The sequence below is a fragment of the Gallus gallus genome, chromosome 2 (assembly GCF_016699485.2).
Source record: "Gallus gallus isolate bGalGal1 chromosome 2, bGalGal1.mat.broiler.GRCg7b, whole genome shotgun sequence".
Lineage (NCBI taxonomy): Eukaryota > Metazoa > Chordata > Aves > Galliformes > Phasianidae > Gallus > Gallus gallus.
In genome coordinates, this window is record NC_052533.1 from 5,572,160 (window position 1) to 5,593,027 (window position 20,868).

At 42.5% G+C, this 20,868-nt stretch overlaps 1 protein-coding gene across 6 annotated transcripts in view; it reads left to right on the forward strand.

Moving 5' to 3' along the window:
• Nucleotides 1–20,868, forward strand: part of SCN5A (sodium voltage-gated channel alpha subunit 5) — a 205,374-nt gene that overhangs the window by 139,061 nt on the left and 45,445 nt on the right. For 3 of the 6 annotated variants that reach the window (XM_040675933.2, XM_040675923.2, XM_015281252.4), the window contains 2 exons: nt 11,850–11,996; nt 18,014–18,134. In XM_040675933.2, coding sequence (XP_040531867.1) covers nt 11,850–11,996; nt 18,014–18,134 — 268 coding nt within the window. The remainder of the gene's footprint in view (nt 1–11,849; nt 11,997–18,013; nt 18,135–20,868) is intronic. The other 3 variants (NM_001318446.3, XM_015281250.4, XM_015281251.4) reach the window with 3 other exon arrangements.

The window sequence follows — 20,868 nt, forward strand, 5'->3', positions numbered from 1 at the left end:
ATAAAAATTGAGCTGAAAATATTAGCAAAACTTCTTCAAATTATCATATGTAAGATAAACACCAAGGATTCAGGGTGAAACAAAATGGGAAGAGAGAGAAGTTCATTAGAAGAAGCCAGCCAAAATGCTCAGTTTCCACACTGCATCTTTTTGCAAAATTTTCAACAAATATTAGGTTAACATTGGCACAAAATACATGAATTGCAGGGAAGTAATGTAGTTCACTGGTAACACATGCGTGAAATAGAAGGAAAGGAGCTGAGATATACACTGAATAGCTTTCTCATTAGTGTTTTGCAGGCTTTGATAAGCAGCAGCCGTAGGTCATTACTGTTCCCCACCCAATCGATGGTTTTCAGCCTTTGAGCACAGGCCGTAATGGTCTACTGCTGAAATGGTTCCAACACGAAGCGCATTCAGCTATCCAGAACTCACTTTTGTCAAATTCCTAAAGGGGAAAATGCTTGCCCGTGAGAGAATTCCAACTCAAGAATGTCTATTGGGAGCCTCAATCCCATCTCTGCAGTGGCCCTTACCTCCTGCCTCCAGGGTGGTCTTGATAACTGCAGCAGAGCTCACAAAAGAAGAACAACGTGAACAAAAGCAAAAATTACATGATTACACTGAAAGGTCTCAATTATGGTGAAGTATCTTTTTGTGTAGAGGACATCATGCAGAATTGAAACAAGATCTACCAAGGGTGAGTTAAGCATTCAAATCTATTCTAACTTCCCCCTAATTATTATCCATATTTTTACATATTTAAATATTTTAGCATGTACAAAGAGAATGTGCGTTTATATTTATTGCTCGGGAGAAGAAAATGTACCCTGCTTCATTTCATAGTTGTGGGCTGACCTGGAATTTGGCAGCCCTTTGGTAATATTGCCTTCCTTCAAATGCATGTCGATTTTCGTGCAATTGCATAGGAGAAGAGGCAAAAAGTAATGTATGAAGAGGAGGCTGCATGCATTGCATGCCTCCCAAGCACATGACTAAGTGAATCTATGCAATCCTTACATGCCCTTCATACTTCCTCTGTCAGCTGAAGGTCCTGGGCCATATTCTGGTCATTGTGTGCTCACATCACAACAGACTCAACCATCATGACTAAGAGGCTATAGAGAGGTTGGTCTCAGGCAGAACCACAAAACTGTGAATCCCAGTGAGATATTTTAGGGTGATGATTGCTCCATCTCTGGAGGTACTCAAGGCCAGGTTGGATGGGGCCCTGGACAGCCCGGTCTGGTGGTTGGCAACCAGCCCACAGCATGGAGGTTGGAGCTCAGTGATCTTTAAGGTCCCTTCCAACCTAAGTCATCCTAAGATTCTGTGATTCCATGATCAGTTCAGCTTACAGCTCCTGTACCAGTGCTGGGCTGTCTGGGGAAGTCACCAAACTGCTCTAAAGTAAGCCATCCTGGCTAAGAGAAATGTGCCTTACAGTGTTACACACAGCAGTTTAAAATTTCAGATGATGAGAAACCCTTAGAAATGTCTCAGTTTAAATTTCAGCTGCCATTTCTATTATCAAAGCTTACACCAGCAGCAGCCGTCATCCTGAAAGCTGCACTTGTGTGGCACTGTCACCGAGAGGGCTCTGAAGGAGCAAGCCCACCTGATAGCTTCTAAATCTCCTTTGATTGCTGAGATGTAAGCGAGATGTAAGCCTGCTCACAGAGCCTGGAGACACATGCCTGCAGCCCACGCATGGCGACAGGATCAGAAAGAAAAGATGAGCAATAGCAGTCAGCGCAGGTGCAAGAAGCTGGCAGAAGAGGGTGAGACTGAGGAAGGATCGCCTTGAACTTGCTTTATTAGTCTTCCTGGTGTGGCACATGTGTTCATGCCAATCACTGTAACTTCTTTGTTTAGTGCTTTATCCATCCCTACTCCTTGTCCCACTCATGCTTTGGACACAGTTGGTGTTCGGATTGCCTTCTGTTACCTAAAAATGGTCTTCCATTTTTCCACTTTCTTTGAGACATGTAATTCTAAATAGGATGAGAGGTAATAGCCTTAAGTTGTGCCGACGAATGGCAATGCACTGAGTGCATGGGCTGTTGAGGGACGTGGTGGGGTCACCATCCCTGGAGGTGTTTCAGAACCATGGAGATATAGCACTGAGGGATGTGGTCAGTGGGCATGGTGGGATGGGTTGGTGAGATCAGATTAGATGATCTTAGAAGTCTTTTCCAACTGTAGTGATTCTATGATTCTATTAAATACGGGTTGTCCTAGCAGGAGAACAGCTCAACAGCAACCACAGCAGCTCTCTGGTTGCGTCTTCTCAAGGTTTTTTTTGGTTTCTCATTTTAGCTTCCCAGGTGATTAAAATTTGGAAATTGCTTTCTTAAGCTTCCATAGATTTTCTTGTAATTGCTTATAAATGGCCTTTTCATGTGCAAGTAAATTTTCAGTCCCCTGAAGGAGTAAGGATCTGTTTCTCAGACGTATGGTCTGATTTTTGGGTGGACCTATGTGAAGCCAGGAGTTGCAGTCAGTGATCCTTATGGGTCCCTTCCAAGTTGGAATATTCTATGATTCTGTGATTTGTGGACACAGTAAAGTGATGGAACAATTTGGTGTACAATCAGCCTGATACAGAGGCTCCTACCAGAACTTGCAGTTTAACTGCATTAAAAGCTTCAGACATCAGAGGAGTGCATGCAATTTACATTAGACAGGTAAGACTTCAGAATTCCTGCCTTATTATTGCTTAACCAGCAAGGTGCCTACAGCTATAGCCTAAATGTATGCCTTTATCACAGAGACATCAGTTTGTGGTTCAAAGACGTCCTAGATCATTTCCCAAAGTAGTGTCCTGCACTTTCATCATTGAAATCAGTGTTATTTCTATTACCCTACCCCTTAAGTACATCCATGTCTTTCTGCAAGGTTTGGATCATGTCCTGCATTGATGAGGTCCCCCATTCAGCAAACATCATTCACACAACATCAGAAAATTGCTCTAAACTTTGTTTGTTGTTTGAGTCAGCCCAGTACGACTGTTACTGCCTTCTCCCCTTCCTTAAATTAAATTACTGCATATGTTGCCTTAATCAAACTGCTGACTTGATCTATGGCATGCTACAGAGAAGAAAATCTATGATGCTGCAGTAACTACTGGCTTTTGGCCACATTTGTCCCCTCTGCAGTGATAAAGCCAGGCATGGATGCTGCTTTCCACAGAGATAACACCTCTGTACTTCCCCATGCAGCGCAGTGCCGAGCCAGCAGCACTTGCCTGTTTGTCTCCAGAAAATGCCATTATTGATTTGTTCCGATGGAGTGGCTAATTGGGTCATATGGAAAGTGCTCTCTGCCTGCTGCCAGGATGGAGCGTGTTGCAGCTTCTTAACCATTCCTCGACACCAAGCATGCACGCCGTGGTTCACAGCAGCCAGATCCCAGCTCCCACCATAGCTGGTTTGTACATCTGAGTATTCAAAGATGCTCTGCCTTCCCATTTCTGAGGTTTCTCAGTGGGTGCAGATATCCGTAAATGGCAGAGAGTTATTGCCTACTCAGCCTCACCTTCCCAGGACTTGGCAGGGAGTACGACTGCAGACAGGGGATGCTTTTTCCATTGCCTCTCAGTGTTTCCCGTTTTCCCACCTGTTCTTTCTCAGTGCGCTCTTAGAATTTTGGAATCACAGAATCACAGAGTGGTTTGGGTTGGAAGGGACCTTAAAGCCCATCCAGTTGCAACCCCTGACATGGGCAGGGACACCTCCCACCAGACCAGGTTGCCCAGGGCCCCATCCAACCTGGCCTTGAGTACCTCCAGGGATGGGACACCCACAGCTTCTCCTGTGCCAGCATCTCACCACCCTCCCAGTAAAGTATATGTTCCTAATATTTATTCTAAACCTATCTTCATTTAATTTCAAGCCATTACCTGTTGTCCTATTACTACACTCCCAGTAAGGGATCTCTCTCCATCTTTCATGTAGGCCCCTTTTTTCCCAACACCTTTCAATGGCACAGCAGCATCTTGTGATTTCCAAGAGGGCTGAGCCTGCATCTGCACAGAGAATCCAAGGGATGCGCACTGCCTGAGGAGTATTCATTGCTCCACAAAACTCCCTACTTTCTCAGTCATGTTGATGATTTTCTCGATTGGCAATTCTCCTCTGCCTTGCATCTTTAGGCGTTAACAAACTCATCTCCCTGGAAAATCAGTTTGTCAGGCTTTAGGTGAATACCTGCCTCCATACGTGCCAATGACAGAGCTGACTGTGACCACAGTGTCTATTCAGTGGTACAGCTCCCATGTCACCCTGAACCCTGAGCTTTTCCTCAGTTCTTCCCCATATTTTTTTCAGCATTACTGACTTAATTCAATTTCATTTGACAAGATGAAGCAGTTTCTGATGGCTTTTTTTCCATGTTTCTACCAGTAAGAGATTAATAATTTCGAGGTCAGTGGGGACCACTGGGATCATCAAGTTTTAGCTTTCTCATAATGCAGAGTCAAGGACTTAAAGCAATAATTCCTGCACAGAGCTTGCAAGTTTATTTTAGCTGTGATACATCATTTGTGAGGTAGAGGAAAGAATTAAATGTCTCAGGTAACAGGGAGTTCACCATGCACATCTGGACCAACATCTGTTTCTTTTGCAGTCAGTGGATTTTGAACTGTACCATTTCTGTCCATTACAGACGTGTTCCCAAAACAGGTGTGATTCTGTAACAGCCAATTGAATTATTCCAGGTTGACATCAGTGTGGCTGAAATTATCAGTAATTGCCCTGAAAATGACAGCGCGTAAAGATTTTGATACAAAACTGTTTGTGACGATGTTTTACTCTCCTAGTAATTCTAACATCTACAAATCAAAGATGAAGTCATGCATTTATTTGACAGGGTGCATTAATTCCAGCCTTTTACTGCAGGAAATGTACTTTATTGTATGGAACTGTACTACCCTTTCAAGCAGTGTTCATATTCAGGCTGTTTTCAGTTCCAATCCATGGGACATCCCTTTTAGTGCTGCTCAATGAAATACCTTCAAGCCAGTTGATGACTCCCCAGTTTGTAGTGGCAGGAGAGTGAGCACACAGTAAATCTTGCAGTGGTCTGCTTCTCAGCTTTATTTGGGACAGTGTTTTTCTGATCATCAAGTGAGACAGCAGGGTTTGTTGTTTTTTTTTTTACTGTTATTAGATGCACCATTTGACTGGTTTTCTCTTTTTTTAAACCTCATGTTTTGCTTTGCATTCCTTGAAAACTCAATTTAGGGCTTTTTAGCAATGAAATAAATAGAATAATTCTGTGTTTACCACCTTAGGAAGAGCAGCAGCAAACCCATTAGGAAAACAAACCAACCAACCAAACAACGAGCTGTACATCACAGATTTAAAGCACCTCTGTCTTTGTTTTTACGCATAGAATGACATTTGTATCTACTTCGTTTCAGTCTGACAGGGCAGAGCAAGGCTCAGTGTCAGATCTCTGCTGACGTGAAGATAGCAGTCATGGTGCCCATAAAGGTTTTTAGGAAGCTCAGACAGCATGCACGGTGCTCGGGATATACATTTGTCTGCAGAGTAGTGCCTGAGGTCTGGGAAACACAGGGAGCTGATGGAGGAAAGAAAGAGGAAAACAAAAAAAGCAAAGCCTGGCATTGAGTGAGCTGATATCAGGCGTAGCAGACTTGTCAACGTGCATTTGGCCATGAGCCCAGAGTGGGGACCACGCATCAGTCACAGCCTACTGGGTGCCATTTCCCAGGATCCCTGTCCCTCCCCGGAGCGACGCTCTGCCCAGAAATGAGCATTTCTTGCTTTTTCTGCCTTTGGTAAGGAAAATGCTAACATTTAGTGTTTTGGACAAAATGAACAGCAGCCAGTTTTTGTGCCAGGGGAGACAGCGAGCGTGTGCGTGTGCATGAGGCTGGGGGGAGCTTGAAATCGCTTTGCTTAAAGACGGTCCAGAAGAACAGAATTGGAAATAGTGGCATCTAAAAGAATGACTGCTATTCTGTCCCCGTTGACTGCATTAAGATGAGGCTTCCTTAATGATGAAAACATAACCGCCTTGTTAGGGAGGAAGGACTGGGGTGTTTCAGGCACCCCCTCAAAGCATGCTGTGCTTTGAGGCAAACTTCCAAAATTTAAGCTTCCATCAGAGTGGCCCATTAGTTTGAGTTCTTCATATTATGCTGTGGAGAGATCCCAATTACCAAAAGAAACATAGGGTAGAGTGTGATTAAACTTCAAAATGCAATTTAGCAGAGGGTATTAGCTTGAACTCTGAACAATGAACACTTATGAAGCACTTTCACTGCCTATTTAAGACTACTGAATTGATAACAAGCTAAATTAACTTTGGCAGTCCATCTTTTCGCCAACTTCTCCCACTTAAGCTAATTTTAAGACTGAACCTTTGGACTAATGAATCAATGCTTTATTATGGACAGCGTGCTGCCCAGTGTGGGAGAAGATCTCAGGCTGGCAAGGACCACACTGATAGATGGAATGTGCTCTGCTTCTCCAGGGCTGTTGTTCAAACACTTAAAATGTTCTGGATCAATCTCAGAAGGAGTAGTGCAGAAATGCTGTTTTGTCCTGGAGAAGGATCCAGGGGGACCGGAGAGTGGCCTTCCATCATCTACAGGGGCTGTAAGGAAGGGACAGACTCGTTAGCAGGTTCTGTTGTGATAGGACAAGGGAAAATGGTTTCAAAATAAAAAAAAAAGGGAGATTTAGACTGGGTATAGGGAAAAGGTTTTTTATGCTAAGGATGGTGAGGCACTGGCACAGGTTGCCCAGAGATGTGGTGGGTGCCCCATCCCTGGAGACACCCAAGGACAGGGGATGGGGTTCTGAGCACCTGATGGAGCTGTGGGTGTCCCTGTTCATCGCAGGGGGGTTGGACCAGATGGCCTTTGAGGGTCTCTTCCAACTCAAAAAATCCTACAACTCTCACACCTTAAAAGCATCACAAATGTAATCGTCTGCTAGTGATATTAATTACTTTCTCACCTCATATTAAGGAAACAGGGGGATTTTCCTGATGTATTTGGTGATATTTCTTCACGTGCTGAGCATGCAGAAAGATAAATTCTCTGGTTTTATTGGCGCTACAAGGATTTACATTTATTTGTGAGGGGAGAACCAGGATCGTAAATGATGGTCACAAGAACCTACCATTTGTTTCCCTAGATCGAGCCTATTTATTTCCCCTCCCCTTTTAGCCTTGACTGTTGAAGGCTTTTCAGAAAGAGTGAATTCAGCATATCCAGGAGCTGTCAGCCTGACAGCTCTGCCGACTGCAGCCTCCTGTTAACTTCACATAGGAAGCAGGTGCTGCTGGGCGGTATGGCACGCTTACTGTATTTCGGCAGCACTGCAATCTGCTTGCCTCTCCCCTTGTGCAAAGGTAGGATATAAACAGTTCAGCTTTCACGATCATTTACTTCTTGGCTTCTCCGCACAGGAAGGGTGCCAGTTACTGGATGCAAACTGTTGCCCAGAAAATATGCCAATAGCTTCCAGACACCGTAATTTTGGGAAATCCATAGCTGTCTGCGAGGAGAAACGTAAACGTCAACAGTAAACAGTCCTCTGGTAACTACATGTGTTGTGCCACTGAGCTGGATTTGCTGTACATGAACAGCTCCTCAGGTTCTTGGTACAGTTTTCATATCCCAGAGCTGACTATAGGAAGCTCTGCAGGTTACTGACTCTTTAGCAAAGTCTGTTCTGGTAGGAAAAGGGGAAAAGATTTTGAAGTAAACCGGGGGAGATTTAGGCTGGATACAGGGCAAAGGTTCTTTACAATAAGGAAGGTGAGGCACTGGCATGGGTTGCCCAGAGATGTGCTGGATGCCCTGTCCCTGGAGACACCCAAGGTCAGGCTGAATGGGGCACTGAGCACCTGATGGAGCTGTGTTGTCCCTGTTCATTGCAGGGGAGTTGGACCAGATGACCTTTAAAGGGCCCTTCCAACTCAAGCAATTTATGATTCCGTGATTCTATAAAATATGTTGTTGGCTACTGAAGGACTAATTGCTGCTCTATCCAGTAGTATTTCTTGAGGAGGCTCAGAGTCATACTGTCATCTACAAATGGCTAAAGCAGTGATGCTTCTGTTGCCAGTATCCTCCAGTCCTGGTGATGCTTTGTGCAATGGGCGGTGACTGAAATAGGTCTGTAAGGAGGCACAGGGACACATTCAGTGGGTATGGTGGTGATGGGTTGGTTGGACGAGGTGATCTTAGAGGTCTTTTCCAACCTTAATGATTCTGTGATTCTATGAGCTTGGTGGAGCGCAGAGAAGATGCATAGGACTAATGCTCTCCCATGTTTCATGGACAGAGTAAAGGGCAGTTTGCATTTGCATTGTCCCATCTAGCACCGACCTCATGAAAAAAGTTGCACTGAATTAACTTAATGCTGCCACATCCTTCATATGTGCTTGCTGGCTCAGCAGTGAGCCAGCTACTTTTGTACATGCCCACCTGCCTGGGAGAGGGCACTTCCTGCACATCTTTTCCACGGCAGCCACAGCCAGGGAATCAGGAGACAAATGCTCCAAGCCAGGGTCACAATGCAGGCAGTGAGTGAAGCATCAGGAGAACCCATCTGAGCTGATCCCCATCAAAGAGGCAAGCCTGGGGATTGTCTTTCTAAAATTGTTTGCACAGGATGGAAAAAGCACTGTTTCCATGGGGAAGGAATAAAGCAAATCCGCACCGATGACAGGTATTTATCTTGCTTTGCCAACAGCAAGCCTTCTTTCCAAGGGATTGGCATTTGCACTAATCCCCATTTGAGCGCAAAACAATTAGTTGATCCATGGTTTTCAGAGGCAGGATGTGGTGTGGAGCCTCTGTATTTATTTGTGCCATCAGACAAGTACGTAGGTCTGTGCACACACACACTTGAGATGTAATCCAAATTACACTCTGGTTTCAATCCGGTTGCTGTTTTCCTGTTGCTGCCAATGATCTGCAGCATGCAAAGCAACAGGACGTGATCCACCCTCCTCCATGTGATAATCCCTGGCACAGTGTTGGCTGAACACCTCTTTCTAGGGCTCAGATCCGAACAGGGGTGAGCAAACTTCTGGCTGATGCTCTAAAGGAGCTGATGTACATTCCAGGCTTCCAATCAGCCATTTGAGGGCACAAAGTTGTTGTACCGCTGAACAGTTTTACTTTATAAATGATGAAAATAACTGAATCAATAAATATTAACATCATGTGTATTGCCTTTCCGACATGGCACTTGATATAAAAATTAAAAACAAATTACATAAACCACCCACAGTGGGGAGCTTTACAGGAGATAAACCTGCTGCCATTGCTGCCAGAAGAGCACATCATCTGGAATCAGAGCAAAAGCAAATAGTCCAAAGTGAAGCAGGCTGTGAGGAGCACACCTTGCCCCGGGCAAGTTCCTGCTGTTCCTCAGGCACTGTGTGCTGAAACTGAGACTCCATCCCAAGAGAGTGGCTCACCAGGGCTGGCATCGTCCATTGCTGAAACCCAGTCGATTCCCTAACCCTGTTGGGTGATTTGCCAAGATGTGTTCCATCACTATTAATTAACGTTAACTCATTAGATGCCTGGTACAAGTGCAGTTTCTGGGATGTAGCTGGGGCTGTGTTCCTGGAGTTTAGTCTCTATGAAAGCATTCCTGAATTTTGGTGCCATACATAAGGGTTCGTCAGTAGAGTGATGGTATAAGCTTTTCATTTGACACTAGCTTAGTTATTCAGTGCAATAATTTGCTTAACAACCTGGATATTTGTCAGATCAACTGAGTTACACAGTCTGTTCTCATCTATGCCTTCGTTTCTAATGAATCTGAGTGCACAACCTTTCTGCATAAGTGAACTTGAGATGTCACCCCAGATTGCATTGCACTTTCAACATGAAACAATTGTTTCTGTTGTTTTAGTGCTATAACTGATACCCTGCCATTAAGATTACTTGGTACTAAGTTGTATGCACATTGCATTAGAAAAAAAAAACAATACACAACTTTATGTGGCTTAGCGCCTTACTCAAGTACACTTACTTTTCATGGTAGCATTCTGTGGCGCTGAGTGGTCATGGTGATGATAGGTTGATGTTTGGCCTAGATGATCTTAGTGATCTTTTCCATCTTTAATGGTTCTATGATTCTCTGTTCTCCCCTGAATAACAGAGTATTTCCAGAGATGCTTTCTGGGTTCAGTGATGGTAGATTGTGAAAATCAGTTATAAACTGTGCCTGGAAAACTTGATTCTTTGATCCATGATATGATTCTACAGTTCTATGATTCTGTGGTAGAAATTATATGCAATACATTCTCATGCAGGAGGTACAGGCTTGGACGTGCATGATTTAATTTATTAAAGTTGGAATATATTTTAGACCACATGCCTTCTGAAGCAGGAAACAAGTAATTTGATTTTGAATTAATTTACTAGAAACACAGAACGACATTTGAAAGGATTGGTACAAACCTGACAGTCCGAAAGTATTTATACGGAGAGCAATTTGCTTAACCAACTGCTTCCTTTGTGTCATCTGTTCTCTCAGATGGTTATATTTGGAATAAAGTGTTTTTCTGCTTGCTGGTACCTCTTGAGGGATGTGGCTTTAGAATGGAGGCAGGTAGGCTGCTGCTCCCTGGGGAGGAGAACCTCGCTTAATAAGTGAATAACATTGAATGCCACTCAAGCCAAGGAGGGAAAAAAAAAGGTGGACAAGCGAGAGATAAATATGTTTAAATAATTACTGTTGAAATCCTGTTATGCTTGTAATTTTTTTCTCAGCATGGAAGTCCTTCTGTAAGCAATTCAGCGCAACCCTTTGAAATCAGCTTGAGTTTTATTAATATTTCAGTAACAGCATTAGTAATGGCATGAGCAATGGTAGCGCTGTATAGAGCCGCGGAGTTCTCAGAGAAATCCCTATCACAGGTGAATCAATGAAGCTGAACTGATTTACACCAGCGGTGAACCTGGGCCCCCAGATGTAGGAGCAAACCGTGCAAACGGGCTCTGCTCTACCATTAGTCCTGGCAGCACTTGGAGAGAGCGCAGCGGCAGTAATCATCGCCCCAGGACAACATGGCTGAGTTTAATGGCGCTGCTTCTGCTGCCAAGCACTGGGGTCTGCTCAGATGTGCTTGCAGAAAAAATTACTGCTCTGATCCCACAGTGCATCCCTTTTTAGTGAGGTACTTACGGATGCGCTCTCCTTCCAACCTGTGGTTAAGTCCCGTTGACATCACTGGGTGCAAAGTACTCTGAAGTGTTTTCCTGAACAGGCACTACACGCATTTACATGTCCACCCGCGGGTTTTCATCTCTACTTTTGGATACCTTTAGCTTTCTCCTGTGAATCTGTAGCTTGTTTCCCCATGCCATTTGGAGCAGAGCGGTGGTGTGGCACCGGGCATTGTGCTCACACCTTCCTCCAGCCATGATGCCAAATAGCACTTCTGGTCACTGACCTCAGAGCACATCCTGCAGCCCTCAGCTGGGCTGCGAGCCCCTCCCGGTGCCCTGGGTCTCTGAAAAAACCCGTGCCTCCAAACTGGATTGAAAATGGAGAAGGCAAGGAAATTTCCTCCTGCCCCCCAGCAACAACAGTTCAAAAACAATAAGCCAGCCTATCCGTAATTTCCTTTTTTTTACAGCCAGTTATCTTGACATATCCAGTTGCTAAACCTGAAAAGTTACAGCGTAAGCTTGTGTAATCTTGCTGCTTGCCATTTTTCCTTAAGATGTCATCCCCTGACAAGTGTAGTTCAGGCTATTTTCTCTTCTAGCTGGGGAGATCTCCTTAAGAACTAAGCATGCTATCAAAGAAAAAGAAAGTAAACCCATTTAGGATTATTTCCAGCAGGAAAAGCAGCTGCAGCTGAGGGGGCAGCGATGCCAAAGCCCAGGCGCCCGGAGTCAGAACTCTGAGATTTGTGAAGAGTTAAGTGAGTTGCACGTGGATAAGCAGTTGAAGGCTGAGCCACCACCTCCAGTAGGGCAAAAAGAGGTAAAAGAAACCACTTTCCTGCTTGATGCTGCATGCCATTCGTCACGCCAGCTCCATAGTGCATGCCACCAATTTATGTGGGGGTCTGGGGCATATTACCTGTTCTTTTTTTCGTGTTAAAGGTATAGGGCCATGAGAAGTGCAAGAATTTATTTACCTGACATGAAAGCTTTGGTGTCATTCAGTTCATACTGGCCAAAGTGTACATCACGTTTGCTTCTCGTTGTGTTGGTAAGCCTGTGCCCAGCAGGAGAAATCCCATGTGGAAATCCTGACAGGGCAATGGAAACAGGGCTGCCACAGAGCAGCTCGTCTTCTGCTGAGTCATATTGTCACGTGGGGTGGACATCTGCTTCTAGACTTGTCATATGAGACCCTTTTATAGTCAGTGAATATCTGGAGCCAATAAAGTTAGGTGAAAGTGTCTCACATCCTGCTGAAATCAACATTTAAATTAGACCAGATGAAGCATATTTTATAAGCACCTGTTTTTCTCCTTTGGCTGTGAGGGGGGACCAGAGTAACTAACTGAGCTGTGGATGTCTGTGTCATGTAGATTACACTTAGGTGAGCTGAACTCCATCCCAGTCACCAGAAATGCTCTGGCCATAAAAGGTTTCTTTCAGGAGCAATCCTTCTTACCAGAATACTTATTGGCATAATGGATTTTGTATTCAGCAAAAAAAGGTCCTGGACCTTAGAGGAGGGAAGCTTGAGCATTTCATGTCACAATCTCAGAGGAAAAGAATTTGTACGTACTTAAGAGAAACCCCAGATTTCAAACTAATGGGATGAAGCATTGTAACTAGGATCAATTGGAAGACCACCTCCAGATTTTTTCTTACAGTGGATTTCCTATCCTTCCTGTTTAACTGTATTTTTAAGATAAATAAACCCTGATGTGTTAGCACGAAGGGCGGAAAACTGCATCCTTTTTTAGTGCTACAGTGAAATGTCATAAGACAGGAACATTCTAGCTCTGATATATTCAGCAACACTGCGATAAAGTAATAATCCCCATTTCCTCCCTCAACTTTCAAAGGGTCCTGGAACACAAATGTCACCTTTCTATAGTGGAGTATAATTGATTCTATTTGTGGCTGCTTAAAAAGAGGTGGAGGAATATGGCAATAATCCAGGGATGACTTGAAATCAAACGGAAGTTCACATGAGGCTGTGAATGCCAACATGAAAGAGCAAAGCCCAAAGGATGCTATTTTTGAAGGCTAAATCTTGTGTGGACATTGCATCCTTACAGTCCTCCCGTTCAGAAGTAATCTTTGTGCCGACACACGAGGACATGCTAATCTTTTTGATGAATGTCCCAAGAACTTGGGGCTAGCCAGATAAAGCCAACAACTGTGAGGAAGTAACTTAAGGGATTTGATATGCCCCAGAGACGAGGCTCTGAGTTGTTTGGTCAATAACAGGAAGCATCGAATGTGTTCTGACTAAAACACTGTTCATGTCAGTAAAGGATACATTATATGATTAAAAATTCATCCCATACAAATCGCCAGTAAGGCACCACAGAAATAAAATCAGTGGTGGCACAGAACTCAGAGAACATACCACTTGATTTCTTTGCCAGAACACTGCTCCATGAAAGATTTTGCATGGCTGTGTGGAATCTGCCTTTAAATAACTTCTTTATTTATCAAAGGGAATAGTTCTCTAATTTAGAAAAAAAAAAAAAATGTGGCTGGGTGTAATGCCTTAATAATCAGACTATTTTTTTCCTTTCAAAGTACTATTTCATTACTCTCTTTTACCAGTTACTATGCCATTTTAATTTTATGAATTAATAGCAATTAAGAGAGCATTACTAGCTTCCTTCTGCATTTAGTTTACTCCCTACAGTCACATGCCATTGTTCTTTCATTATTTCTTGTCACTGAGTATCTCTGCACCCTTCATCTAATTCATTTATCTCGTTTTTGTTTTTACAACTCTCTCAATTAGAACTGTTGTGCCAAGAACTAAACAGTGTTCCAAATACAATTCCCACAGAACCATATGGAGGAGAAATAGTACCTTATTGCCTAGACGTGATGTTTCCAAGTAGGATACTTGCATCACAATATCCCACTACAAAATCCTGTTTGATTTCTTTATATTACCCCAGGTGACTTGAGGTTACAGCTTTCCAGGTCTGTTGATGTTCTATCCCTGGACTCATTCGTTTGTAGTGCTTTGTAGTCTCATTGTGCTATATATTCTTTCCATGTATCACTTTTCACTTTCTCCTCAGTTTCAGTAGTCTCTCAAATTCAGTATTATCCACCAGTGTGTGAATTATATTGGTCAGTTCCTCTTCTATATCTTTGGTGCTAACTCTAATCCCTGCAGGTCTCCTCCTCTGAAGGTAAAGTTTCTGTTACATTTGGGTCCTTAGCGTGGGTTTTCTCCATGAAGCAATGGGGGAATCCAAGCCAATGCCTTTATTTCAAAAGTCAGCTTTTCTATCACAGAAACACAGATATTTTACCCAAGTTTATATTATCATCTGTCAGTTTGACAGATTAAGACTGCGATCTTCGAAGGTTAGGGAGAGAGGGAGAAGGCGGATAAGAGAGATAAATCTTGAGCAAACACCAACTTCCAGTGAGATTGCAGCTTCTCACTGTTACAAGCTTTCTGGAAAAAAAAAAAAGAATAATAATTCAGATCAGTTTGCCACTACTGGAGAGCCAAGCAGTGGGTGAGTAAGCTATTCCAGAAACACATTAAAAACTGCCTCGACAGTGTGACTTTGTGCTCAGGTGGGAGATCTTCCAAAGAGGTTTCTGTTGTTGCCTTTGCCTGGTACACCTCTCCAACAAGAAGAGGGGATGTTCTTTGTCCTGTTTTTGGCCTCATTGTTCCCATTTGTGCACAGACCAGTGGCAGACAGGAGAGCTGCCTTGCTGTCTTTATGTCTGTTTGATGTGTCACTCAGCTGCCCTCCAAGAAAGTACTCTACTTTTCTCCACTGAGTTTATTTAATTCACTTTAATTACAAGCTGCAGCAAGAGTTCGGTGATCTGTGATTCCCATGATTATTCCCTCTTCCTCTTCTCTAAGCTCAGTGTTGTATGTACTTATTGATGCTCTCCTGGGCTCTTTCCAGCTTTCCATGAGCATTCACTATTGATTGCTAATGGTGTGTTAACGTAGTGTGTCAGATCCCTGCACGCCCATGCTCTGCCATGTGCATTTGCTGGATCTGCTGATTTACATTTGTTTTAGTTTTTCTAGATATTTCCCTGCTTACATTTCCGCTGATTCTAACAAGCCCTCATTCCCTTCTTATTGATTGCTCTGTTGGTCTTTTAAAAAGCTTTTATTTTCTTAGGCAACTGAATTTTCATTAGTCCCATCTCCCTCATAAGTTACTTTTATGCCTCTTTTCTCACAGCGTCCATGAAAACATTAATCCCTTTCACCTTTCTGGCAAAGAGTGACTTTTGCTTCTTTTCCCACAAGCTTTCCTAACCTTTCCCTCCTCTCTCACATGTATGAGTTCTTTTTCTAGTCCCTGTTCAGACCCCAGAACCTTTGCCTTGTGTTTTCTGAATCCACGTTCACTGCCTCTTCTTCCTTGAAGGCTTTTCAAAGCAAATCCCGTCCGTGTTGTCTTGCATGTTCCCCATCTCCTTTTGACACTGATGGATTCTAATAATTTCTGAAAACTCCTCCCCGTAGATAACTCTCGAGCATTCTCGACTCTTTTAAGATGCTTTCCCTGTAGTCTAATAGAATTGCACTGTGTCCTGCAGTTGCGTTCTCTGAATTTCCCAACCTGTCTCTGCTAAATACAGCACTCTCAATGACAACGCTATTGAGCTGACATTTTTCTCACAATGTTCTTTGATTTCTCTCTGTTGGTTAGAATTGTGTCCAACAAGGCTTCTTTTCTCATCGGGACCCCTATTTTCTGCATCCTGCAGTTGTGTGTGATTTAGGACTGCTTCGGTGTTCTGTCTGTTGATGACTTCGTAACAGAAGAAATAATGACTAAATGCATTCCGTAATGAACAGTAACAGAAAGTTCTGATTGTATGAAAACCTGACATTTTTTCCACCATCATGTATTGTTTGTAGCCTGTGGAAAACTGGCTGTTCTCTGTACAACAGCTGCATTCTGAATATGGATTTTTTAGAAGCTTCAGCCATGTCTTTGACCTGTGCTTTCTGGCCCGACTCTCTTTTTAAATGATCTCTTCTCGATTGTTTGCTCTTCTTCTGAGCAGAGCATTAAAAGCCCTAGCCAAGACTATGACCTTTGGGATGCTGCAGCTAATTGCAAACATGTAGCTTCCATCCTGCTTACAAGTATTGCTGGAATGTTCAGCCTTGCTCGTTTTACCCCAGGTTCAGCATTTCTCTGAATTCAGCTATAAATTTTGCATTGCCTCTGTATACTGGAAAACAGAGGGCCCATTTTCACATTAATAATAAATACACAGAGCTGTACCTATTCTCTGACTCTGTCATCTTCATGAAAATAATAATTTATGTGTACGTGCCATCTTTCATATAACTATCTCACAGGTTGTTTAAAAGCGTGGGTAAGTATTATTGTCCTCATTTTTAAAATGAAGACAATAGTATTACGAGATAAAGCACAGCAATGTTTAAGTAGGTGCTCAGGGAAAAAAATAAGACAGTTTGCAAATAAACCACCTTGTGCCAGATATCTCTTTTACAGAGTCAAAAGCAAATACTGAGCAGGGCTGAGTAAATAATAGGCCTTGAACTATAATGGCCTAGCTGAGTAATCCAGGCAAATATAATTCTGGATTAACACAAACCTATAAAACAATTATTTTGACCACTAAAATTAAAAAAAAAAACAAAAACAAAACAAAAAAAAACCAAAAAACAACTCCTGTTGTATTCTAAAAAAAAAAAAAAAAGTAATATCAGAAGAAAGCTTTGACCTGAAATGAAATTTTTGTTTCTTATTTGATTGGCTTATGTTATCATGCATCTCTATTTTAGCAACAAATGCAGCCAAATTTCAAAAGCCAAATTTCAAATTTCAAAAAAATTTAGGCATCAAGTTTTCATGAAATCCATTGCTTTATTTAACCCTATTTCCTGCATAGCCTTAAAACCAGTTTTTCTTCGATCATCCATTCTCCAGACTTTTTTTCCCAGATTACCTGAGACTTCTTGCTCTAAGAAGATAAAATGAATATATAGGAATATATAAAGGAATATATTTGTCCCCATTTTGCAGAGAAGGATTTGAAGTGTATTTAAACAACATGCCTTAGACTGGGGATCAAACATTTAGGGTAAACGATAGGTCCTCCAAAAAGCCTTGAAATCCTTGTGTCCCTCCTCCTATATCTCAAGAGCAGAAGTGTGCATCTGGAAGACGAGTGGTCCCATCCCAGGGTGGGGATGTGGGATGAGGAAGGTGAAAGAGCCTTCCCACATGTGCATGTGGTGTCACTGTGTGAGCAGAACGTGATGTCAAAAGGGCTTCTGCTCATTCCATAGGAGAAGCCACAGCAGAAGAGAGGATGATGTGGTCCTGGCTGACCGGATACAATATGAACCCATCAGGTGTGGGTACAGAGCCTCATGTCCAGGAGGCTGGAACCCAGCATGAGTCCTCTAAGTCCTCCTCCAGCTGTTTAGCAGCTGGGTTCTACCCATTTGAATCCACCAGATAGGAGGGAAGGATGTAAAGGATTTATAGTTCTGAGTGGTTTGGTCATTCCAGACTTCCACCTACCATTAGTATTCAGTAGTTGTTCACAATCTTTCTTGAGTTATTCCTTTTTACTTTTTTTTTTTTTTTTTTTAAACAAATATGGTGTTTTAGGCTTTTTTGCCATCCTTGAGGATGGGTCCACTGTTAGCTCACCACTGTTAGTGTAGGTAGAGCTGTCACTCAAGCATGGCCATTTCACTGTCGTGACTGCTTTGGCTGGGATATTGGTTAGTGGAATAAGAACTCAGCTACTTCCTTTGGGGCGATTGATCAATTTGTTTTCCTCATCTTTGCTCTTGTTGACAACAAGCTTGATGAAATCAGTCTTTCTGAAGGCAGCACAGTGGATTTGACAAATCCTGCAGAACTGCTGGAGCAGATCCCTGAGTTTGCTGAGGAGCTGATGGAGCCTGAAGATTGCTTCCCCGAAGGTAAGGGCCTGTGTGTTTCATTGCAATGCTGAGGCAAGAACCCTCCTGTTCTCTTATCAAACGTGTCTCCATGTTCACACCAAGTTACTCTGACTGCCTGCAGTAGGATTTCACTGGATGCGCTTCATTTCTTAGATACTGTTATGCTCCATATTACTTGTTAACATTAGACTTCAGATTTCCAAAGTGAAATAAGCCACAAGCAAGCTCAAAGTTCCTGTGTAGCTTCTAATGTGCTAGGCATTTTTTTTTTCATCATATTTTGTGCTATAGGGTTATTTTATTAAAAAAATATTGATATTTCCAACTTGGCCAATACAGACTTTGCCTTCCAAAATATATGTATGTTCCAACTCAGTAGAGAACTAACAAGATTAGGATGTTTCTATTGCTAACATGCATACAGGGCAGTTAATAGAAACTATCTGCAGAGATCTTGAGTCCCAGGGACTTTCTTCCACTTATTTTAAAAGGTGTAAAGCTTAGCATTTCCAATAACTTCCATCTGAGAAGGGATGTGCTGTGTGTAGAGTATTTTACTTAATTACCTTGGATAGCAATTCACATTCAGATTACTACTTTTAGTAAGCCAGTATTTTATTATTTCTTAACACCATCCTACACCAAGACACAGATTTTAAACCCTGCTGCTTGAAAAGTTATATTTTTAATTAAGCCCATAAGAAAAATAACATTCCAAGTTATTTCTTCTCTGAGTGAGTTCTATTCCAAATGTTATCTCAGTAAAATTTCTCGTATTCCTTTAAATCTGGGTTAGGAAAAATAGGGTTAGCTGAATATTTCCTTGAAAATTCAAGGGTTATTACAAGTAAAAACAGAGCTGCTCAGATGGGATCAGACAGAGATGTTTTACTGGGTATATGAATGCCCCTGAAGTCAGCAAAAATGTGCATCTCTATATGTGTGAGAAAGATGATTGAATGAGGTAAGGGAGCCCTGCAGGGCTTACAAATGTCCCTAGGATCTAAACATTTTTTTGGCAGCTCTGCTTAAAAGCAGTAGCCAAAAATTAATGCAGTTGACTGAAGAAAGCATGGTACTGTGCTATAACTGTTCTGGCCTAGACAATAATATTTAAAAATTAGATATGGTGCTTTCATTCTTTCACTGTGTATTTCTTACTGACGCCACTGAGCAGCAAGCTATATTATGCACTGCAAAATGAGAAATTGTATTAAATTGCACAAACAAACTTGTATTGTCAGACTGGTGGTAGTCAAATGCCAGACAGTTTATAAATGCTGAAACTGTGATTGGCCGTGATCAATTCCCAGCTTTTAAAACAAATAAGATGGGAATCACACGGCCCTGTGCTGTATTCAGTGCATAGCCCTGGCTCATTTGCAGAGCAGTTGCACTCAGTCATTTTTTCTTTATTAAAATGGCCAGACCTGCTTGAATCTCCATCGTGCAGACTCGGTACCCAACCTATTTGTTGTCATGTCAGTGGAATGCTGGGTAGCAGTGGCAAGCAGTCACTTCTGGCTGGATCACTGGAAACATAGTTTTGCAGCCCGGCTGTCATCCTGACCACAGAGAAACAGAGAAATCAAGAGATGGGCCAAAATCCAGTCTTACTGTGGGTCAAATCCAGGAGTTGGACCTGATGATCCTTGTGGGTGCCTTCTAACTTGGGATATTCTATTGTCTCTATGACACTCACCCTTTTGGCTCCTTCTCCCTGAGCACAGCATCGCTGTTCATTCCTTTATCCTTTTATTCCTCAATTCTCCTCATTTCTCACCAGCCACTGTTCAGTCAGGGTGTCCTCATCTTCTCCCAGGCTATGGCCAGCTTAGCCTTGAGCACTGAGTGGGAACTGAAGCAGAACCTCCTCCCAGCCCCTCATCATGTGTGTGGTGGCTGGGGGCAGTGGGGAGGCAGTTGCAGGCAACATTGTCCCCAATACATCTGCTCTGTTTTCCAGGCAGCACGCATCCATGCAGGTTTTTTCAGAGACTACTGCATAGGATGGATGTGATTTGAATTTGACAAAAATGCATGAATTTGGCATATGAATGCTCCCTTGTCGAATTTCAAGTCAGAGAGTCATAAACTGAATGTCCAACTGACTCTTGCTGCAATGACATTGGGATTTGTATTTATGAAAGGAATCAAAGTATTTTCCCATAATCTTGTTCTTTTAAATGCCTTCCAATATCTTTCCTCAAAGTTACCGTTTCAATTAAGCCTCATGCAGCTGTCATTTCAGTATAGTTAAAATAAAATGCAATGAAACAAAAAGTCTATCTGAACAATATATGACAGTTATTAAGCACTAAAATGGACTTATTGAAAAACAAGCAGCAGGCAATTTTATCCAGTGTTGCCTTTGCTGTCTTCTAATAAGGAGATACAACATTTGGTATATGTGGGGGAATGACCACCTACCATTTATGATTGAAGATAAGGTGATGTGAAGCTGGTTGAGAGGGAGAGTTAATTTCTTGCCTTGTTAGTTCATCAGCTGTCTAAATGCAAACTATGACATTTCTAAACACATTCAGCACAGGTTGTGCCCTGAACAAATATGTTCCAAATTCAGCCCCCTTTTTCAGATAACAAAGGCAATAAAGATAGTACATGTCCTGGAAATAGTTGCTGAAAGTTTGCTGAGGTCAGAGTTTTCCCGGAGTAAGGTGAACCAGATTAGCCATGGGTTGTTTCTTCTTGGGGAGACTTGTTAATTTGTTATCATCTCAAAATAGCTGTG